The 16,533-nt window shown below is 37.4% G+C and overlaps 2 protein-coding genes across 2 annotated transcripts in view; both read left to right on the plus strand.

The window, feature by feature from the left end:
- The first annotated feature begins 1,193 nt into the window (after positions 1-1,193).
- LOC141766533 (troponin I, fast skeletal muscle-like) lies at positions 1,194-8,298 on the plus strand. Its single transcript, XM_074633459.1, has 7 exons — positions 1,194-1,338; positions 2,510-2,543; positions 2,863-2,899; positions 4,549-4,677; positions 5,177-5,266; positions 6,466-6,639; positions 7,929-8,298. The coding sequence occupies exons 2-7, from the start codon at positions 2,536-2,538 to the stop codon at positions 8,004-8,006; spliced, it is 516 nt and encodes a 171-aa protein (XP_074489560.1). The 5' UTR covers positions 1,194-1,338; positions 2,510-2,535; the 3' UTR covers positions 8,007-8,298.
- Positions 8,299-16,219: 7,921 nt separating this feature from the next.
- Positions 16,220-16,533, plus strand: part of lsp1a (lymphocyte specific protein 1 a) — a 38,268-nt gene continuing 37,954 nt past the window's right edge. The window contains exon 1 of the mRNA XM_074633463.1: positions 16,220-16,378. The gene's annotated coding sequence lies outside the window, so the exon portion shown is untranslated. The remainder of the gene's footprint in view (positions 16,379-16,533) is intronic.

Consider the following 16,533-nt stretch of genomic DNA (forward strand, 5'->3'; position numbering starts at 1 on the left):
TAGTAGAGAGAAAACGTCCTGAATGACTTTTTTCCATCTGAACAAGTACAAATAAAACAACAGATCAACCAATCGAATAGTCAATGAAATCCTACTAAGGACGTCTTTAGAATTATTACCTTGTTTATTAAGTAATAAAATACCAATAATACAAAATAAATGACCCTGAATATATAATAACTTATCTGTTATCTGGTATAAACCTCCATTAATCATCATATTTATCTAAAAACATAAACATGTTTTCACATGGGGGGGGGGGGGGGGGGGGGGCCCGAGGGGAGGGAGGGGGGGGGGGGGTTTAGACGGAGCACCTGAGGTGATGGAGCACCTAAGGTGATGAAGCACCTGAGGTGATGCTACGTTCAAATTATGCTAGCTCTCCAACATCAACAACCCTATCTTTAACCGTTCTACGACACGTAGATTAGCTTTATTACACATTGCGACATTTAGACTTCAGAAAACTTGGAAAGCAGTTTTTAATCTGTTAAAAATTAACTTTCTGTCATCAGCCTGTTACACGAGCTAAATGATAACTTAGATCTAGTTGAAAGCTTCAGAAACAAATCTAGTAAGTGGACCTTGAGTTAAGCTTTTTTGTCAAACTACTGTAGTAGAGAGAAAACGTCCTGAATGACTTTTTCCATCTGAACAAGTACAAATAAAACAACAGATCAACCAATCGAATAGTCAATGAAATCCTACTAAGGACGTCTTTAGAATTATTACCTTGTTTATTAAGTAATAAAATACCAATAATACAAAATAAATGACCCTGAATATATAATAACTATTATCTGTTATTGAGCTCTTTTTTTGTTCAAATCAACTTAGAAAATATTGTGGTTTACAGAAACGTACAATGCCAATATTTTATTCTGGCGACTGAGGTGTTAAAAGTCGTTTTGGGGTTTAAATTTCAGATATTGGCTCTAAAAACAACATTAAAGCTCTTTAAGGGATATTTTCAGGTGGTAAACAGAAAGAAGATCCCTTATTATGGTTCTAGTTTGGAGAACCTGAAGATTAAACAGTGTCAGACCGGCCTCAGATTAGCCCCCCTCCCTGTATGAATCTGCATCTTGAAGCCTGAAGTGGACTCACGGGTTGGGGGGGCGGTTTGCAGAGCTGGGCTGGGTCGGGTGTATTTCAGGAGCTCGTCAGCCCATTGGTCTGCCCGGGAATCCATTTCCATAAAGAGGATCTGAGCATTTTGCTGAGGCATCGCAACCCACCATATATACCCTATTTCATTTTTCACTGTGTAGCTTAGGCAGTGTCTTCATTTCTTCCACAAGTGTGTCTTGGTCCTCTTCTTCTTCCTCCTCTCAACAGGTGAGAAATCTTCTTCTCTTGTTTTGTTTCTGAGCTTCTCTGAGAGCAGCATCTTCTATTTAATCAGTGCAGCCACACACACTAGCCAGACTCGGTTTCTAAAAACCCTCATTTAAAAGCCTTCCGTTACTCCACCTTTGACCCTTCCTGACATCCTGAACTCGCTTTCTACATGTTTGCCGCCGACGTTTGACCTTTTCCTGACAGACCTGGATTTATGGGACTCGTTCAGCTGCACTGTGCTGTGTTTTATGGTCCTGAAGCTGTTTGCAGCTCGGCGTTAGTAAGTTACTGCGACCCGACAAAGTCTTACAACTGACGGCTAAAATACCAACTTGTCGTCATGATGTTTGAGTTATTGGTAAAATGTGATTCTTCAAAAGGGTTTGGAGTGAGAAAAATATCATATTAAATTTGATTAAACATCTTTTAGAATAAAAACAAATTTATTTGAATCACTAAAATCCTTGTGCCATTTTCTGTTACAGAAGATGTGAAAATGGTTGTATTTTATGACAATAATTGGTAATTAATAGTCAATTAATTGGTCATTAACACAGATTTTAGGCTGATGATATTAATAATGATTAATAAGTTAATTTATTTGTCTCAGTGTCTGCAGGATTAAGCAGCTAGTTGCATTCATTTCTTTGCCGTTATTTCTTATTTTTAGCATCATAGTTTCTAAATATGCTAAATTTAAGTTGAAAGAAACCCAGAAAAATGGAAATTGTACAGCTTTTAGTAAGTTCTGAGACGGCACTTAATATTTAAAGTATTAAAGAAAAAATAAGCTGAATTTGAAAAAGGGAATTTCTTTGATCATTAAGAGATCGTTGCACCTGATGTGGAGTTAGTATTTTAAAAGTATCATCACTGGAGAATTTCTTTAAATTAACTCTTAACCCGATCTGGTCGTAAACCGTCGAGACGCGACACCAGATCCCGACCGTCCCAGTTTAGTTTCGTCGACGCTGCTGCTCTTCAGCTGTGGCCTCAGATCACGTTACGGCACAAATATTTCCGCCCGTCCATCAGAGCAGCAGCACATGCTGATCTCAGCGAACCTCGCACTGACATCATGACCTGAGCGACTACGGCGTTCAGCAGGGGTCAAAAAAACTTAAGTGTTTCCTCCACTCAATCTGTTCTCATGTGTGTTTTCATGCAGGTTGTGAACCGCAAAAAAACGCCAAGATGTCTGAGTAAGTCTGAACCACATCGTCTTATTTATTATTATAATAACATCCTTGTTTACAAGCACAGAATCTCTCTGAAAACAAGTGTAAAATTGTTATTTATTTATAAAGTGCTATTTGTTTAAACAATATTATCCTGAAATCATGAGCGAAATCTGCCAAAATACTGACTCTCAATCCATAATAGTACTTTAAAACAAGCAGAACTGCATTGGAAAAATATCAAATTATCTTCTCATCTAGATGATATTTTCACTTAGTAAAGTAAGAAATTCAGAGTTAATTAGTTCATGATAACATGTTGATCTGACTTTCTCCCAAACAGCAAAAAGATGAATTCCAGCCGCAAGCATCACCTGAAGGTAACTTAAAGACTCTGTGTATATAATTAAAGGTGCATTTCTTACAGTCCTGGATAAAAAAAATTAGGTTTTCAAAGTTTGTCCTGAAATTATTAGCTTTAAAAATATTAGTAATGAGCTTTGAATCACTTCACAATGTCGACATATCCCATAAAAAGTCTGGTTGCATCAGAAATGTCATACTAACATGCTGTTTAGTACGCTAAAGGCTCTCAGGAAGTGACGTGGTAATGACTGCGGAAACATACTACTGTTTATTCACGCTATAGTATGTTGAAGGATAGTACACATATTGAGTATGTAGAGCGTAGTATGAGATTTTGGACTCACCTTAAACTCAACTCTGTCTGACTTCCTGTCTGTGGCTCTCAGCTTCAAGTCAAATAGAGTGCAGCCGGGGTGACGTATATTTGTAGTTAGCGTCGCCCTGGTTCCCTCCACTAACAGCCAACGGGATTGTTCCATTGGGTTTAGATTATTGCCGAAAATAAACCCTGTGGCAAAAACACGTTTATGATACTTTCACGTTTTATTCAGCAAGATAATCTCAACAAATGAACTCAAATTTATGATTTTTTTTAAGTATGAATGCGATCGCCAGAAGTAAAAATCTAATGTTAGGCTATAAACAAACTACACCACGGTCACATGAGCGCGAGTATAGACAACGAGGCTGTAAAGGCGGACGAGTCGGCGTGATGATGTTTAGTAGTCTCATGTAGCCACTTGTTAGTAACTTTTTAAAGACAGATAAAGGCTTCAAAATTCACCAGTGGGATATTTACTGACATATTTTAGTTTTTTATCAAATGTAAGGAAAATGGTGCATTTTTTGAGGACTATTTTCAGCGGCGGATTAATCCACGTTTGGTGTCAGTCAGCTGAAATACCACCTCGTCATTACGTAATCTGAATTATTGTTAAAATGTGATTCTTTAAAAGGGTTTGGAGTGAGAAAAAATATTGTGATTCTAATTTGAAACATCTTTTTCATTAATAACATTTATTTATTTGAATCACTGAAATCCTTAAAAAGTGTACTGGTTGTATTTTATGACAATAACTTGATTGTCAATTAATTGGTCATGAAAACAGATTTAGACTGATATGGTTAAGAAGTTATTTATTGAAGACATAAATCTTTAACAAACGTTACTCAAACAGGAGGAAATAGTGCATGTGTTGGGGACTATTTTCAGCGGCGGATTAATCCACATTTGGTGGCTTGCCGCAAAAATTACCTTTTTCTACGGCTGGGAGGCGTGTTCATGTGTTTCAGGCGGGAAGAAGTTCTTTGTAACATAGATTAACATGTCACAGGATCTGTTTACTGATTGGCTGCGGGTCCTCTCTGTCCGTTAAAAGTTAAACTTTTCTCGACTTTAGTTTGGCCGCACTTCGCCGCAGAAACAAATGGCCGCAGCTCGCTGAGCTCGGGAGCGACCCCTGCAGCTTTTCATAGACATTGCATGGTAGTTCACCACCGGCCGCACTTCGCCGCGGCTCTGGTGTGAGTTCGGCGTTAAACAGCGTTTCAGATCATGTTTGAAGTGATGAGTTTCATCATAGGATTCTTTAGAGATGTTGATAATGACTTCCTGAGTTCTCCGTGTATAAAACAATGAAATACCTGTTTGTTTGTCCTGCAGAGTCTGATCCTGTCGATCGCTCAGAAATGGCTGGAAACGGAGAAGAAGGAAGACATCGCGGCGAAGGAGGCCTACATGGCCGAAAACTGTCCTGCCGCGAAGACCAGCGGAGACCAGGCCACCCTGATGGTGAGAGGAGCATCAGAGAGTGACGGCTCAGTTATAGAGCCGTCATTTTGGAAGAACATTCAATGATGTGGTGGAAGAAGAAGTACTCGGATCTTTACTTGAGTAAATGTAACAACAGTGTAAAAATCAGTCCTTAAAATACCAAAAGTAATATTACTCATTCAGAGTGTTTTTTATATATTCTATATATATTATTGGAATATTATTATTGCTGCATTTGGCTTCATTCCTGTTATTCAGCAACATTTCTGTTCCCAGGAATTACTTCCTGATATTTTCTTTAAAATGGGTCAAATATTTATAACACATGGCTTAAATTATAGATTAAGGTCTTCTTTATCACATCAACAAATATATATATATATATATATATATATTAGGGCTGTCATCAATTCAAAGGGGATGTGACTGTAGTATCACAAAACTGTACATAAAAGTGCACGTTTAGATGTTGTACATGTATGTAATACGAGTACTGTGTGTGTCTGTATCTCGACAGGAATACTGCAAGAAGCTCCACAGCATCATTGACAAGATCGATGAGGAGAGATATGACATCGAGTCCAAAGTGCAGAAGTGTGACAAAGAGGTAAACGCTCTCTGACATGATGAACGACAACAATTACCCTTTTCTTATAAACCTTTATTTAAATGTCAATGTCTCTCTCTCTCTCTCTCTCTCTCTATCTATCTATCTATCTATCTATCTATCTATATATATATATATATATATATTCATTAAATTATTGTATTTGTTCCTGTATATTTTTTGTTATTTATTTTTATCCCTTTATTTTTCCTACTCCTTTTGCTATTCCTTGAAGGGCCAAGCCCAGAGAAACACTTCCACCAAAGGAAATAAAAAATTTAATTTGACAACAAAAATTAACCTTTTCTTTTAAAACTTTATTTAAATTTCAATGTCAGTAACAGTTAAACAGTCCTCGACAGAATCTTTTCTTTCTTTCTTCATTTTCTTTCCTTTTCCAAGTACACCCGTCCTCTATAGAGTGCCATAAAAAAAGAACTAATCTGTAAAAGAATAAGAAAATAAATGTGGTAATATACAAAAATACAAAGAGAAATAAAATAAAATAATAATAATAATAATAATAATAATAATAATAATAACTAAAGAAATTAAAAGAACAACTATAAGAATTTTCTTGTATTTATTTGTTCATTTATTTCTTTATATATTTCTTTATTTATATATATTTTAAAATATTTATTTATTTCATTTTAATTACTATATTTTTTTATTATTATTATTATTTATTTTATATCATATCATTTATTTATTTTTGTCCCTTTACTTTTCTTTATTCTTTCCCCTATTACGTTAGCTATTCTTTTAAGGGCCAAGATGTCAATCAGTTGGCTTTGTGCGGGACTCGTAAATTCCTGCAAAAAATAAATAAATAAATATATTTTTTAAATATATAAATAAATATACACAGATATAAATGAACAAATAAATGTAAAAATAAATGAAAATGCTTATGATTATTCTTTTAATTTAGTTATTTATCTTTACATTTCCACATTTATTTTCTTATTCTTCCCCCTGCTGGTTATCAGAACAGATCATTTGGGATTAATGTTAACTGATTTTGGAGCTGGGGAAAGACGTAATTTCTGCCCTTGAATAGCTTTATTGTACTCGTCTGAATCCACTACTATCCCACACCAATGGAAAGAAATATACGCTGCCAACAACTGACATGGCTCTTGACAAAGAGAGTTTTAACAATGACCCTTTTTAACCTTTTTGTTTCCTTCTCTTAGATTGAAGACCTGAGGATCAAATTGGTGGATGTGAGAGGAGTGAAGAAACCCGCTCTGAAGAAAGTGCGTATGTCTGCCGACACCATGCTGAAGGCTCTGCTGGGCTCCAAGCACACGGTCAACATGGACCTGAGGGCCGGCCTGAAGCAGGTCAAGAAGGAGGTCAAAGAGGAGGTGAGTTTACACCATTTCAGATACTTTATTAGAGTAAGAATACTGTAAGAATACTCTATTACATTGAAAATGTTTCTTCAGTAAAAGTACATCAGTATAATCAGTAAAATGTAGTTAAATTATCAAACTGTGACTCTTGTACTATTATACTGTATATTCTATCATTAGATTATTATTACTGATGCATTAATGTAAAAGCAGGATTTTACTGTTGTAGTTGTTGAGCTGGAGCTCATTTTGAACAAATAACTAATGATTATTTTAATTATATGCTGATTATTTTAGTCCAAACCTCAACATTATTACTAATATGTTAACATTATTAGCATTATTACTGATACATTAACATTATTAACAATATTAAAAGGAAAGAAGCAAATCAATAACACTAATTATCCTGATTAAAAAAACATTATCATAATAACATTTATTCTTTAATTTAGCGTGTCTGATTTTGTTCAAAATTGTTTGTCTGAAGTCAGAACTCGATATTTGCTATTAAAAAAGGTGTAAATACAATAGCATTACTATAATTAGTTACTGTAAGCTAAATGCATCTGTATCATGAATGAAAATATACGTATCAGATAAAGCTCTTTATTAGCAAATACTTGTTGGGACGTATAAATTATTAATTCTACCGATACAGTGATGTTAGCTTTGTTAGCATTGCTCCAAAAGAAGTGTTCTTATAGTAAGGATGGCCTGCTGTTCTTTTATGAACATAAATAAATATTAATATAATTTATATATTTTGCACTCGGCGGCTCACGTTACTGCGTTGTTTAACGGTGGCATCTGTGGTGTGATGAGGTTGATCCAACCTTGCAAAGTGAAGCGATGTGTAGAATTTCTGAGTTTTTTCTCACAAATTATGATTTTATAATCTCAGAGAATATCCAAGTTTTTTTCTCGTTACTTATGACTTTAATTACAGAGATTTTCTGTGATTTTTTCTCACACATTATGAGTTTATAGTCTCAGAGAATAGCTGAGATTAGCTCCATAATGCATTCATGTTTTACCTACAATGGCTCCTCAGAGGAAGACCGTGATATTTCATTAAAAGACTTTTTGTCAAAAACAAACAAAAAACAAAACAAAACCAGAAGTCTGAGATCAGATTTGTTGGACATCAAAATGTCTTTTTGTGTGAGAAATTGTATTCTACGTACAATAAAGTCCAAATCTATAACATCTCTGAATTGTCTGTTTTACTTTTCTTCCTTCTACTTGACAACAAACTTGATTCTGATTAAATTAACTGTTTGTTTTTTTCTCCTCTGCAGCCGACAGAAGCTGCTGGCGACTGGCGTAAGAACATTGAGGATAAGGCCGACAGGAAGAAGATGTTTGAGACCGCCTAAACGTATCGCTGCTGTTTGTCTTTGTGTTTATATGAACTCCACGTGTGTTGGTTGAAGCCGGTGGTACTGAACAGCAGCAGGTTAGCGTGTCTGAGAGGAGTCGCTCTGAAGGAAAGTTAAAGCTGTTTGAGGATTTTATTTTTTATTTTATTGTCTGGCGCTTTGTTTGTCTGGATGGAGGAGGAGGAGGTTCACACACAACACCAAGTCTTAAACTCCACACATTCAGGGAAACATTCACACTAACTGAACCATGTTGAATAAAAACAATAAAGTCAAATGTGGAAGAAAATGAGTGCGTTGTTTTTTTTTTGTCTTTGTTGTCTTTATTAGCACCTCTCCACCCACGGAAATGTTTTACCCAACACCAAAAATTATGTCTCTAAAATTTTCAGTAATTCTCTCTTTTATTCCAAACACAAAGGACTGAATCGGGCTTCAAAGCCTTCAACATTAATACTGGATTTTTTTTTTTTTTTATTGGATTTTCGTGAGCCTAAAATCAAAGTAATTTTTTTTAAATGTATATATCATTTAAAAATATTTTTTTATTTATCCTATATTTTTCAGAGAAAAAAAATCATATATATACACATAAATGGTTTTCAATTACTAATAAAATGTTATATTTCTGTATTTTTATGCCTCCGCACCGGCAACAGCTGTGGCCGGAGGTATTGTGTTTTTGGGTTGTCCGTCCCATTTACACGATATCTCATAAACGCCTGGAGGGAATTTCATTACATTTGGACTCGAGGATGAACTGATTAGAAAATGTGGTGATCAAAGGTCAAAGGTCACTGTGACGCCAACTCTCCTCCTTTACAGCCTCCTTGTGTTTATACTCGCGCTCATGCGACCGTGGCGTAGTTTGTTTATAGCCTAACGTTAGCTTTTTACTTCTGGCGATAGCATTTACACTTCAAAAATCATAAAGTGGTGTTTGTGGAGATTATCTTGATCTTCTGTTTCCCGCAGAGTTTATTTTCTGCAATAATCCAAAACCCAATGGAACAATCTCATTTGGTTATTGCAAGGCCTATGGAAAGGAGGCTGGGTCACATGTGGACATGGGTCTTGAGGTATGGGGTATAACACATGCGCAGTGTAACTGAAGCTGCGGTCGTGCGTTGTGATTGGCTCAATTCCGCCGAGTGCAGACCAGATTTTACTGCGCATGTGTTATACCCCCAAAGATATGACGCGTTGATGACGCGTGACCCAGCCTCCTCTCCATAGGCCTTGGGTTTTTGTCGAGGGAACCAGGGCGATGCTAACTTCCTGGTTGGCCTATACAAATACGTCATCCCCGGAGCACTCTAAAACCAAATAGCTATTTAGGCTGAAAAAAGGAGGTTAGATTCGTTTCGTTGTCAAGACATCATCACTTTCTTTATGCTGATGAAACTGACGATTTATATTCATTAAAGAAAGTTGTTTTGATAAAAAAAAGATGAATTTATTTCATCACTGAATCACTTTAATTAAACTGATGATTTAGTTAGAGGATTTGTAATTTTTTTTTAGGGGGATGATGTTACAGTATTGGATATAATTTAGGACAAAACGTAAGGTAATATACATATATATATATGTATATATATTTATATATATACATATATATATATATATATATACTGTATATATATGTATATTACCTTATATGTATATACATACATATATATGTATGTATATACATATATATACATATATATCCATATCACATAAACACACACATCATGTATATACACATACATACATTATTATTTGTTTGTTAGACAAAAAACATTTTCACATACAGACCTTCACCATTTTCCATTGTTATATATATATATATATATAAGTGTTTTTATATATATATATTATATTATTTTCACCCTTATCGACTCTCTACTAATATAAATCTCTTATCTAATCTAAATAGTAAAATATTCAATATAGATACAAAATAATTCTGTAATCTACATTTTCATAACAACTGGGCTAAGAAAGCTCGTAGTTTAGGCTGGTCTTCATTCTTTCTGCTTAATCAGGTTTTAATTTATAACAGCCGGGACGTCGGGTGGAAGTAATGACTGTTAATCAGCTGTAAAACTAAACTCAGCAGCAGTGAGGATCTGAAAACCAGCGAGTCACACAGGTAAGAAATCCAGTAATGAAATATGATGAGTTGTGGTGGGATGTTAGAAAGTACATTTACACAAGTATTTAGTGCTGACGGCGCTGAAGAAGGTCACTAAAATAATCAGGAGTCATCCTCTGGAAGGGGGGGGGGGGGGGTCACTGTAACTTTAACTAACTAAATTATAACGAGGTGGGTTTAAATAATGAGTCTGAACTGAAGTTTGTTGCCATTCAGTAACCAAAAACTTCCTCTAGTTCTAAGCTCACGGCTGGTTTCAGATAGATATTCCCCCGCCCTCCACTCACACACTCATCACTCTCCTTGTATGGCGCTGTGAGCTCGGCCTCCAGTCCGGCCTGCCGGGGGCCCGGTGGCTCCGGGACCTCTAAAGTTTCCTCAGTTTCTAACTTTAACCCGCCGTTCTGCGTGGGGGAATGTGAGGAGACGCCTCACAGTTATATTTAGATCATGTGACTTCACCAGACTCCCTTTAAAAAACGCTGCGTTTTCTCTCTCCGTCACCAGTCTGCTGCTCTTATGGCCGGGATTTAAATCTAGAATAAAAATGGCATATATTTAACCTTTTTTTTAGCAGTTTTAGAATAAAAAGCATGATAAGACATTTTGTCTCTAGATATAGCTTGTGGCTCGGACAACTAAAATAATGAATATAATCTGTTTAACACATGATTTCTTGTTTGAAAGGCCATAAAACACTTGAGGACGATTTAACCTGGATGCATTGTGTATGTTGCCTTCAGGTGCAGTACATACAACAATTAAAGGAAAAAAATTCACCCCAAAATGATCATTTGTTTATCAATTCCTCATCCCATATTACCTTGAACTCTTGAAGAAAACGTTGTTTTTCCTCTGATGCCTCCACGGTGAACAGAGAATCAGAAAACAGAGAAAAGTCTGGATGAATTGAAGTAAATGGGGGCCGCATTTAACAACAGCAAAACTATATCAAAACATCCGTTTACAAACTCTCACAGTCTCATTTATCCAGTCGTATACGCTCACTACTTCCCAAACACATGCATCTTCACTAACATTTTACTTCGGACTCACACGGACGAGCAGCACATCTTCGCAAGCGTGAGACTGTTTATGCAGAAGTGTTTTAAATACTTTTTTCACCATTTTCCAATATTAATGCGATAATAGCACGTTAACACAATTTTGTTTTAATGTCACTAATTTCTTTAACGCATTAACGCAGCTTGCGGTTTTTAGATTGTAGTGGAGTGAAGATACTGGTATCATACAAAACCTAAAGAATTCATTGGTACCAACCATGTCATACTAGTTGGTTGGGAAGGGGGATGAATAAATCTCAAAACTTATACTAAATTTTGGCGAGGAAAAACTGTCATGGCCATTTTCAAAGGGGTCCCTTGACCTCTGACCTCCAGATATGTGAATGAAAATGGGTTCTATGGGTACCCACGAGTCTCCCCTTTACAGACATGCCCACTTTATGATAATCACATGCAGTTTGGGGCAAGTCATAGTCAAGTCAGCACACTGACACACTGACAGCTGTTGTTGCCTGTTGGGCTGCAGTTTGCCATGTTAAGATTTGAGCAAATTTTTTTATGCTAAATGCAGTACCTGTGAGGGTTTCTGGACAATATTTGTCATTGTTTTGTGTTGTTCATTGATTTCCAATAATAAATATACACATATATTTGCATAAAGCAGCATATTTGTCCACTCCCATGTTGATAAGAGTATTAAATACTTGAATAAGGTTTTGAACACATTACTTTTACTTTCAGAGTGGTACTAGTACTTTTACTGCAGTAAAGGATCTGAATACTTCTTCCATCACTGCAAAGAAGCCTATTTATTTGTAGGCAGGCAGACAGAGGGAGCTACAGGTTGACACAAACGTTAGTTCTCTCAGAGGTCAGAGGGGTCTCACTTTGACCAATAGGGTTCTCTGAAAACTGATACTGGTTATTTTTGGCTGGCGGTCAGAATAACTGATGTACAAATAAACCAAAATAAATAAAATAACTGAATATTTCAAACCACATCAGAGAGGTCAGACTCACAACTCACACAAACACAAATAAGAAGAATAAAAGTCTCACTGGTGTCTCCATCAGGGTGATCCTGCTCGGAGCTGAAACAGACCTCAGAGCAGCTGCTGGAGTTCGTCCTGCTGCTTCACGGTCAGTAGGGGGCGTCTTTGTTCTGTTTTTCTGCTCTGAACTGCAGCTCAGGTTGACTTCAGACGATTCAGGTGATGAACTGTAATCTGTAAAGTAACTAAAGCTGTCAGATAAATGTAGTGGAGTAAAAACAAAATACAATACTTACCTCTGAGATGTAGTGGAGGAGAAGTAGAAGGAAGCAGAAAATGTAAATATTCCAGTAGAGTACAGCAAATGCAAAAAGGGGACTTCTCTGCCAACAATTCTCTGGATACAATCATGAACTGATGTCCAAACGTCCCGTACTTTGGGGCAATATAACTTGGGTGTACATTCCAGCATCCAGGGTCCCTTTTAAGCTTAACCCTCTACAATCTAGAGGGTGTCCAATACATTCTGTTAACTAGAATGGCACTCGGAGAGCGCAGAAATCCGTCAAGCTGCCCGAGTACGATTGCCCCCCCTCTCCGTGCAGCTTGCGCCATCATCCACGTGTATTTTTGTTTATGTTGAGATCAGTTGTACGTAGCGGAGCAGCGTAAAACACTTCATTCAAACTTGACAGAAACAAAGTAAAACTCACCTAAACCGTCGTCGTTACTCTTTCCAACAATCTCCAAGTGTTTAATGTTAAAAAACGCCGAATCCACAGGTGTCCCCCCCCTCTCTCCACACCCCGCTCTCTCGCTCTGTCCCTCTCTCTGAAGGAAGAAGGAAAGAGGCAGGGTGAAGCGTCATGAAAGCATCATCAGTTTCACTGCGCATGTCCTAAAGCCTGTGGTGTTAATGCACAGGCTGACTGGAGTTATTAAAAAAAATTCCCAGAAACCGGATCATGATCCGGATCGCCACCAAAATCGAATGGATTGTGCATTGTGCCACAACCCACCCCTCCAAAAATTTTAATTCAAATCCATCACGGACTTCTGGAGTAATCCTCCAAACGGACAAACCAACAAACCAACAAACCAACGCCTAGGAAGGAGGTAATAATCTTAAATTGGATGAACCTAGTGCGAATATCACGAACGTACTTTGTAAAATGTTGACCCATTCTTTTTCTGTAAATCTGTTTCCTTTACAGTTTTCAGGGGCCTGATGCTATATTTCTGTAGATGCATAGAGTAGTAAAGTGATGCTTCATGGCCCCTACCATAGCTGGAGATTATAAAAGAGGGGGTCTCTGCATCTTTTCGTTGACGAATTTCAGGTTCGGCTCTATGTAAAGGTTTACCGAGTACTGGAATACCACTCTGCACCCATTCTTTCCAACAGAATGGGTATTTACCGATACGTAGGCATGGATTGTACCATATACTAGAGGTCGTAATCAGGAAGGGGTCGATCGAGGGCTACAAAGCTGATTAAACTTGTGGAAATACTTAATTGGGACTGTCACCGGCAGTGATTGTAAGATGTAGTTGAACTTGGGGAGCGTGCTGTAATCTTGAAAATGTTTACTTCATCGATCCCAAATTATCGTTCCTTTCCTCCATCATGTATATTTTGACTGAGTTGTGAACGTACATACAGTATGTGACAGTTGAGGACTCATAGCTGTACAGAAACAGTCCATGTGCAGCACTTCTTTGTCACATGAGGGGAACAGCTGATTAAAAAGTGTTGTAGCTGTCCTTTTTGGGGGGAAATGATTTGGTGGAAAGTTTGACCAGAGGAACAAGGCATTAGTTTTTGGTGCAGATGCATAAATATTTTGAATATTTATATTGTTTAATTTAATCCAGTTTGATGGTCCACAGCTCCTCTGTTCCCTCTACCTTACTTTATATTTACTTTTTGTCTCTTTATGAACTGCGTCGGGTCTTTTTCCATCTCCTCACTCTGCTGAGTCAGACCTCTGCAGGCCTTCCCCCCGTCACGCCGTCTCCCTGCAGACCTCATGACTGTAACCTAAGCACGTCCTACTAACCGACCCAGGCTGTAAAGTCATTTAGGGTTATTACGTCCAGCCGGCCGGAGGTCATCGTAAAAGTTCAAGGAGTGCCATTACATTTAGTGCCTACTCAAAATCTCATTACCTTCCCCAGTTTGTCCCAGATGGTTTCACTTTCAGCAGCTCTTCACAGCCTCTCTGTACGCTTGTTGTCAAATCTGGACGGATGATTTATTTCTTTTTGAATCCACCAAAGTGCTCTGCGGCCCACGATCCTCTAAGGCAGCCGATTAGACTGTTGTCAGGCCATTAAATAGGCGTTATCAGTTGCTATAAGCCCCATAGATGTGGGTCAATAGGGGCCTACTACACCCACTAGTATGTGTTATCATCTATTCACATGGTTGACCACAGAGAGAAGGTATAAAGAACACAACAGCAAGCTCTAGTGGCCGTAGTAATTATGTCAGGAGCAGAAGTGGAAGTCAGGTGCTGTAATATAGACAGTGTTAACCTCCATAAAGGGTGAAGATTGGGGACGGTGGATGAGACACAAAACACCCAGCAGACCGGAGTTTGCATCCCGTGTGAAACCAACAATGTGTAGTTGTCTTTGTGTTCGTAGTTATTTTAACCCAAAACACAATGTTTTTCCCTGAATTTAACTTTTTGTTTTTTTGCCTAAACCTAAAGAAGTTGTAGTTTTATTGCTTAAAACTAAATAAGTTGTAGTTTTATTGCTTAAACCTAAAGAAGTTGAAGTTTTGTTGCCTAAACCTAAAGAAGTTGTAGTTTTGTTGCCTAAATCTAAATAAGTTGTAGTTTTGTTGCCTAAACCTAAAGAAGTTTTAGTTTTGTTTCCTAAACCTAAAGAAGTTGTAGTTTTGTTGCCTAAACCTATAGAAGTTGTAGTTTTGTTGCCTAAACCTAAAGAAGTTGTAGTTTTATTGCCTAAACCTAAAGTTGTAGTTTTATTGTCTAAACCTAAAGAAGTTGTAGTTTTGTTGCCTAAACCTATAGAAGTTGTAGTTTTATTGCCTAAACCTAAAGAGCTTGTAATCTTGTTTCCTAAACCTAACTAAATAGTTTTATTTTGAAAAGACTGGTGTGGAAATTGATATGCGCGTCATGTGTTGCTGGACATTCGTAGGAAAACTCACAAAAACTACGTTGTTAAAAGTCGTGCTGAGCGTCACGAAAAAAAAAAAAATCTGTGTCTATGTCCACGAATCAAATGGATTAAATGTTGTGACTATCTAACGAACTGCTGTGAGACTGTGTTGGTTTTGTTGGTATCTCCGCCGAGTGTCTTTACCTCACGCTGCAGGAATGTTCCTGCTCTCTGCTGCTTTAATGAGGCCGCATTCCTCCACCTGAATGTGGGCTCACCGCTGCATTACTCCATCAGTATACCATCAACACGCCTCCTGCATGCTGGGAAGCTCCTGGTGGGGGCTGTAAAATAACCAAGCTGCCATAAAAAACGTCCTGACTAGAGCTCGTAAAAACCTGGAGGAGCGACGACCGGATCGAGAATGTTATGCAAACACAGTTTGAGTTTTTACTGCTCTCTGTTCTCCAGGTTTGTTTCTCTGAAACACGATCATCAGATTTTTTTGTTGGAAAAATCCTTTATGATGACGACTTAAGTCTGAAGAACAGGACAGAACATGAGGAGGAGAGAACAGAAGAAACACCATCTGTATATTGACTTTCCTTCATTAGTCTATTAATTTTATGGTGTAATCCAGCGACAATGACTTCAAAATAAATATAATTTATTCTTAATGCTTTTTTTGTGATGAAGGTATTTGGACCAATAACACTCTGTGACACCATCAGAATAAACAAAGTACTGCTCATGTGCACCTTCTTTCCAATGCTGGATATTCAGAAGGAGATTACAGTGACAAACATCAAACAGGAGAAGTGGAGTTATTTCTGTCTCTGAGTTGAGTGATGAGCCAGGTGTGTGTCCTGTCAGCAGAGCACACCTGAGATCAATCAGATCAATCAGGTGTCTGGTGAGTCTGCTGGTGTTCACACTGAAAACTCATCTAAACAAGATTGATATGAAGAAGATTCAACGTCATCACAAGCTGCTGTCCGTGTATTATTACATGTACATGTACTGAACTGTAGTATTTTATCTTCACGTCTGCCGTCGAGGATTCTTCTTCTTCTCAAGGTCAGTAAATCACTTCACTGTGTCCACTTCTTTCTCTCCCATTAATATTCAAATTAACAAACATTTGAAATGGATACATTATTTTATTCGTGCCAGAGGTGGAAAGTAACTAAGTACATTTACTCATTTACTTTAATTACGTTCAAATTTTAGGC

This window comes from Sebastes fasciatus, chromosome 4 (assembly GCF_043250625.1).
Source record: "Sebastes fasciatus isolate fSebFas1 chromosome 4, fSebFas1.pri, whole genome shotgun sequence".
NCBI lineage: Eukaryota > Metazoa > Chordata > Actinopteri > Perciformes > Sebastidae > Sebastes > Sebastes fasciatus.